The sequence below is a fragment of the Nicotiana tomentosiformis genome, chromosome 6 (assembly GCF_000390325.3).
Source record: "Nicotiana tomentosiformis chromosome 6, ASM39032v3, whole genome shotgun sequence".
Classification (NCBI taxonomy): Eukaryota; Viridiplantae; Streptophyta; class Magnoliopsida; order Solanales; family Solanaceae; genus Nicotiana; species Nicotiana tomentosiformis.
The window spans coordinates 138,735,854-138,743,077 of NC_090817.1; the positions used below are offsets into that span (position 1 = coordinate 138,735,854).

General features: G+C 35.4%; 1 protein-coding gene across 3 annotated transcripts; it reads left to right on the forward strand.

Moving 5' to 3' along the window:
- Window positions 1-305: 305 nt before the first annotated feature.
- LOC104091675 (uncharacterized) lies at window positions 306-6,204 on the forward strand. 3 transcript variants are annotated; one of them, XM_009597067.4, is made up of 3 exons: window positions 306-734; window positions 4,023-4,173; window positions 4,355-6,204. In XM_009597067.4, the coding sequence occupies exons 2-3, from the start codon at window positions 4,029-4,031 to the stop codon at window positions 5,824-5,826; spliced, it is 1,617 nt and encodes a 538-aa protein (XP_009595362.1). In that variant the 5' UTR covers window positions 306-734; window positions 4,023-4,028; the 3' UTR covers window positions 5,827-6,204. The 3 variants fall into 3 exon arrangements, with proteins under 3 accessions (XP_009595362.1, XP_009595363.1, XP_009595364.1); XM_009597068.4 differs by lacking the exon at window positions 306-734 and adding an exon at window positions 2,807-3,598; XM_009597069.4 differs by lacking the exon at window positions 306-734 and adding an exon at window positions 2,807-3,157.
- Window positions 6,205-7,224: the final 1,020 nt, after the last annotated feature.

A 7,224-nucleotide genomic window follows, 5' to 3' on the forward strand; every position in this document is an offset into this window, starting at 1 on the left:
TTTGTCCATATCCGTATGTTTTGTGTTTGGTGTGGTTATTTGACATAACTGGGACTTGAGGGGGCTAAAAGAAATGAGAAAAATAAGGGAATCTTGGCCTGGAATTTGCTAGAAGGTTCGAGAAGATGTTAGTAGGGGTTAAAGTGCAATAAAAACCAGAAATTAGATCAGATTTTGGGTAAAAAGGAAAATTTTCAGAAGTTAAAAAGGGTGAAAATGAGAAGAAACTTCTAGAAAGGGACAACTGTCCAAATCTGTTAGAAAAGGTGCTGAATTTAGGTACAGTTGTCCATTTTCTGGTACAAAAAGATGTCATTTCCCTGAATTTAAGGGAAAGCTGGCAGATTCTTTGATCTGATCCCATTCCCTCATAAGGCTCATATAGTCTATATAAGAGAGGATTTCCCTGCAGAAATTGGACACGCATACTCATCTTCACTGATTTTTCATTGAACACACTAATTGACTGCACTCTCTCAGAAATTCCATCCCACTCATCTTCATTTTTATTAGAGAAAATTTCTGGGATTCCAGCTTTAGAATTTCAGAGAAAACATCAAAAAACAAAAAAAGTTCCTCTTCATCTTTTCTGGGTTCTAAAGTTAGTTTTCTTTAGCTTCATTTGCTGTTGTTTCTTTATTCTTGCTGGTTTTCTGCCGCTGCTTTGTTTCTTGATGTTATTCCTTCTCAACTTAAGAGACTTATTTTCTTTTGTTTGAGATTCTGCTGATTAGGTATGTCTTGTTCAGGCCATATTTGTGCTTAACCTCATGAATGCAAATGTGCTTAATCGTTAAACCTATTCCTACTTGTATTGTCTGCCGATAACTGATTTGGTTGTTTGTTTTCTGAGCTAAGCTTTGAGCTGATTTTGCTCATTACTACTGATTCTGGTGAAGTATATAATGAACTATGTTATGCAAATCTAGTCTAAAGTTATGGCACACTTGTATTTTAATTCAGAAGTAGAAGCTTATCCAAATGTAACTAATTGATATGTTGGTGTGAAATGCTCTAGCAATGCAAACAACAGTGTTCAAACAATTTCGAGGATTTGGATCAATGATGCTCACTACTGAAATATGTATTTTAATGTTTGAAGTCAAGGCCAGCATGAGAATCATGAACATGTAAATCAGGAGCGAGAGTAATAGTTTAACCATTTGGATGCCAAGTTGTAACATTTCATTTGAAATCAAGCTTGTAATAATGTTTGTTTTTCCAGCATTGTTTAAATTCGAGATTCACTCAATTGTTTGAAGTCTGCATGTATGTTATTTTGATTCTGGGCCTGGTAATGAAATGGCCCAGTTTTGAAAAATCTTTATCAATTAAGGGCAGCCTGAATATAGTGTGATTGGGCCAGCCGTTTAGGCCCATTGTTATCAGCCGCTAGGCCAAGAATACTGCTATGCAGATTTTATCTTGGATTCAATTTATTTCTAAAAAAACAAACTTTCTTCTTACCCATCTGATTTAGTTTAAGTAACTTCAGAAATCAAACAGATGCATACGAGCCTCAGATTTAGAATAATGAAAATATAGTTGGCTTCATAAACCTTGTGAGAGTATAAACCCACCTAATTCATCACCAGATTTGATTAAGTAACCCTTGCCAACAATTGTTCCATAATCAGGAACCTTGCACACGCAATCTTTAACTTAGGGAAGAGTGACTTAGAAAATTAATTAACTCACAAATATTCCTAGAATGCTTTAGGCACGTTTTATAAATCCATAAATGTCATAATTAAAAGCGGTAAAAGGTAAAATACACATAGGTTCTAAAATAGGTAATTAAAACAAACAATTAAGCCAGATATGATTAAAGCGACCGTGCTAAAATTGTGAAATCCGGGAATGCCTAGCACCTTCTTCCGGGTTAACAGAATTCCTTACCCTGTCTTCTGGTTTTTGCAGACTTTAAACAGAGTAAAATTTTCTCGATTTGGGATTTAAAATAAACCGGTGACTTGGGACACCATAAATATTCCAAGTGACGACTCTGAAATTAAATAAATAATCTCATTTTGATTAATGTCACTTTAATTTGAAAAACTCCCCTATTCCTATTGGAAAAAAGGAGGTGTGACACCGAATACCATATCAAATACAACCGAATATTAAATACCAAAATTTTCATTTTCGATTTCAGTAATTCAGTATTTATCAAATTATCCATACAACCAAATAAGCAAAGATTGTATGTCTATTTGTGGGGGGGAGGGGGGGACTAGTTGGACTTTACATAGAATGACAATACAATATACTGGAGTATCAATTTTTCATGCTTAAAAAATTAACAGTATTTATATCGTTTTTTTATTTTACTTAATGATTATGTTGCTCAACTATATGTTGACATCATTACTTATATTGTTTTATTATTATCATTGTTAGAAATAATGTTGATCAAACTAGTGACAACGTATCATAGGATCCGTGATATTTAAACACATTGACTTTGTACCATAAAAAATTTAAGTACATTGACTTCATGAAACACACGGTATATATTTACTATTACACTATATTTGTTAAAGTAGAACTTGTAAAGCATTTTCACACGAGAAAGAAAAAAGATAAGGAAAAAAATTGAATTTGATATACTAATATGTCAAAAAAAAATTACGTACATTGTTATTAATTGTTTAACCAATTATAGTAGTTTAAATATCAATTTTATCGAATCATTACTTAAATTATTTATAATTATATTATAAGTAATCTGATTATATAAGTATTTTTAGTGCATGACACGTGTGTCACTTCTTTATAAAAAACATGACCAAATGAGTTTCCAACTCTTTAGCCCGCAGATTAATCACATAAAAAATTAAAATTGTGCAGCCATTATTGAATTATTTCCAAAGGTAAGGGCATTTGACGTAATTACCTGTGATTACGGAGTCCATTTCTGACCACCCGCTTTACTATTTCGGGGCACCCCAATAACAGATTTCCCTTGACCCACCTTTACCCTTTTTTCTCGTCAACAAATTTTCCCCCAATTCTAATTTCTCCTTCTTCTCTCCCTTGAATCGACCTCGATTTTTCTTCTCGACAATAAAATCAACTTCCGATACTTCCAATTCGTTTCATTCTCTATCGATTGATACCTCTTTTGGCTCTAGCCGCGCGGAAATCGAATTCCGAGGTTAGGGTTTCAGATCTATCGTTTTTCCACCAGATCTGTTCGATTCTGTCCTAGGATTCGTGAAATTAAGCGTTTTCTATCTCAATTTTGCTATTATCCCTTCATTTCTCTCGCCTTTGTAAAAGAAAAAAGAAGGATTGATTTTTTCATATTAATAGTTTGGGATTTTGGGGATTTTTTGTTTAATCCGTTTTTCTTCTGCTCAATCGCATCAATTTCTGGTTGATTTGATCTTTTGATTTTTTTAAGCCTCGAATCTAAATTTGGGGATCTAGGGTTAGGTTTTTTTCTTCTTCCTAAAATTGTAATTAATCATTCTCGCTCACGATTTCCAGAAAAAACCAAAATATTTCATCCGAATTTCTGATTACGATTGACAATTGATCCTAATTTGCTCAAACCAAAAGATATTTTGCTCGATTTTGCGAAGACTTCTCCCAGGTACTAAAACCGTCATCTTTTCCGATAATTTTGGCTTTCTTGAACCTGAAATATCTGATTTTTTAAAAAAAAATTTGCTCATTCAATTAAAAAAGCTAGTTTTTTAAATATTTCAATTTTTTCGTCAAACTATAATAAAACTTTCTGAGCCACTCCATTTTCGCTGTACACGTGCCACGTGTCACTAATTAAAAACTTAGACAAATGATTACTGTGTCCTTTATACCTCGAGTGGCAAATGGTATCAACTAGATTCTTTGCTCATAACAGAGTGGGGTCTTATGTTTATCGTTTACTCTCTTTTATTGATAGTTTAGTTTTGGTTGTTCTTACATATAATAATATATTTAGTATACATGCAGTAGTTTTGTTAGTGACGTTCTGTATCCTTTTAACACCTCTTCAACTTGACTTCCTCTTGCAGTTAAATATGGTGCAGAAAAGACCATTTGGTGAAGAAGAGTTGTATGAAGTTTCATCGAAGCAACCGAGACATGTAGAACCAAGTAGACAGCTAGTTTCCTTTTTGGAATTTCCATGTGAATCAGTGGCTCCTCCTAAGTGTTACACTTCAGGTTAGGAAGAGATATTATCCTATCAAATTTCCGAAATGCTTTGCATTGTCTTAGCTGCTTTGTGAGTAATTGTTGGAATGCTTTTATTTACAAGATTGCTCTTTTAGCAACAAGTTTGGATGTGAATGAATTTTTGGGTTCATTATTCTTGGATGATCTTAATATCTATGCTCTTTGGTAGGTGGAGAAGATGACAAAGCTACCACTGACAAGAGACCTGGTAGTGGCAATGTGGCTGAAGTCCATATTTCTACTGAGAAAGGAACTGAGATGAGCTTTCATGGCTCTGCTTCGAACTCTTCCTGGACCACTAGTAGCACCAGCGAAGAAGATATCAGGTCCGAGGCACCCTTTCACATATTGACAGCCTCTGAGTATTACAATATTGATCCTCCATTCAGAGTTGTTATTCATCCAAGGGAGGTCTATGCCTCTCTTTTGAGCAATTCTCCTCGAAAGTTGGTCCCCATTGGACCAGATTTCCAAGCTGAATTACCAGAATGGGGTGCATATGATAGTAAGAATAAATCCATCAAGGAGTGCACGAATGAAAGCCTGAATCTTCCATCTCAAGATCTAGAATCAGATTTTGTGGATCATTGTGATGAAGAGAGTAAACTTGCTGGGACTTGTATCATTCTAATGCCTAAACTAGAGCTACCTGCAGACCATGAGGAGAACATGGGAGCAGGAAAAATTGAGTGCTCCTGTGAAGATGCTGGTTCCTTCGGATGTGTTCGTCTGCATATCATGGAAACAAGGTTGAAGCTTAAGGAAGCCCTAGGTGAGGAAATATTTGTTAGGTTGGGTTTTTATGATATGGGAGAGGTAGTGGCAGAGAAATGGCGTGAAGAGGAAGAGGAATTATTTCACGAGGTTGTATTTTCCAATCCTGCTTCACTAGGCAGGAATTTCTGGAACCAACTTGCTGTTGAATTTCCTTTACGGAGCAGGAGAGAACTCGTTAGCTATTATTTTAATGTCTTTATTTTGCGGAAACGTGCCAAGCAGAACAGGTTTGACCCATTAAATATAGACAGTGATAATGATGAATGGCAGGAGATCGATGACGATGTTGTTGCTGCTGAAGCTAAAATGACGGATGAGGATGAGGATTCTGTGGTTGAATCACCAGTATACCAAAATTATCCTGGTAGCTATGAGATATATGAGAATGATAAAAAAGCATATGATGAGGAAGCTGGTGGTGCAGCCTTGGAAGATTATAGGACTATAGATTTTGGCAGGAGGAATGTCTTGAGTGATGAGTCAGAAGCATGTCCTGATAAGTTGATTGATAATAACAACAGTTCTGGACACAATATTCAGCCTCTAGAAAGACATTCAAATGAAATAGGTGACCATGATATACAAGATAACTCTTGTACCACTGATGCAGCTGGGCTTGGTTCAGAAGCACCACAAGGAAAGACTGACAATTCTAAACACTGGGCAAGTAATTTTGCTGGTGTTGGAAGTGGCAGTGGGCATGATTTTGTGATGGGGCCATCTAATGGTAAGGAATGGGACATTGGGTACTTAAGCTGTGCTAAAAATAAAGTTGACCTATTACCAACCTGCACTATGATTGAGGAAGTCTTTGGAGATGGAGCCTGGAGTTCCAAGAACAAAGATGGTCATGGTTTAGGCTAAGTGTTTGACATAGTCACCCACTGTTACCAACCTGCACCGTTTTTTTTTTTTTTGCTGTTGCATCATCCTGGGAATGCTTCTTATGGAGAGTGGAGTCCATTTTTTCTTGTATATTGTTAGTGGTGGAATGAGAAAGCATGTAAGAAATGATTTTGCTAGGGGGATGTACATCAGCTGATTTATACATGGCCGTTATCAAATTATTTTATTGCCATTGTTTCATATTGAAACACACCAATTTGAGATTTTCGACCTTGCTTTTGGGTGGCTGTAGGAAGCTGTTTTCAGGTAGGCGCTTAGTATTGATATATGTAAAGTTACATTTATGGCCGAGTTGAGCCACATTTCGAGAAATGGAAAAGGAAATATTTTAAATTCTGATATGTGCCAAATGTTGATTATTCTTTTGTATAACCATGGACAAAAAAGAAGTTTTAAAATGTACCCTGCAATCATCTAACTATACATCAAAGGCTTTTCTTCTGGTTCTAGTTCTGAAAGTGGTGGTTTGTTCTCTTTCTGTCTTCAGTGAGTAGTGCAGCCACATCACCAGCTTTCTTGATGGTCAACCTCTTCCTTCTCTAATTACCATAAAAACATTAAGATTGCCTAATGAAGTTTGAGTAATTATGTTCTAAGGGTAACTATGATATTTTCGATGATCAGATCTGTTTTCAGGCTATAGAGGTTTTACTCTGCAAAATATTGTTTCACCTGCACATGATGTGAGAAGTTTTGTCCTGAAAAGAGCCATCGTTTCTTTCCAATGCAGGATAAAGAGTCCTGTATTGTATGGTATCAACTTACTTCGACTCTGCTCTTTTTCCTGAAAAAGCAACAATAGAAGGAGAAAAAGGTCATTGCATTATACTTGAAAAAGGAATTAACATATCATACTAAGTACATAAAAACAACACAATTATATTCTGCCACCCACATGCCACATGGATATTAGATAGAAAAGGGGGAAGTAGCTAGTAGCAAGGTGGGGCTCTTTGCTTGGTTATATATAAAAGGGAAAAGTATCAATAATCTACTAAGTCAAAGTAGTAGTGGTAGAGTACTTAACCAACTACTTGCATGATCCATCCTAAAGACTAAGAAATTCAAGTTGTTTTTATGGGGCTTTATTTTTTGTTTTATATCCCTTTTATTTCATTGACCTTTATGAGTATTGAGTAATCCATAAGAAATTGCTTTTGATAACTCGCCATGGACACATGCACCATTATTTTTCCCGTGAAGTGACATAGGCCGGCGGAACTAGGATTCGAAATTTAATATTTATATATATTTAATAGTTTTTTTAATACATATACCAAATTTGAGCTAAAACCATTAAATTTGCTCGACCAAGGGGAAAATACTATACTTTCTAGTTATGTCTTTATATTTTAT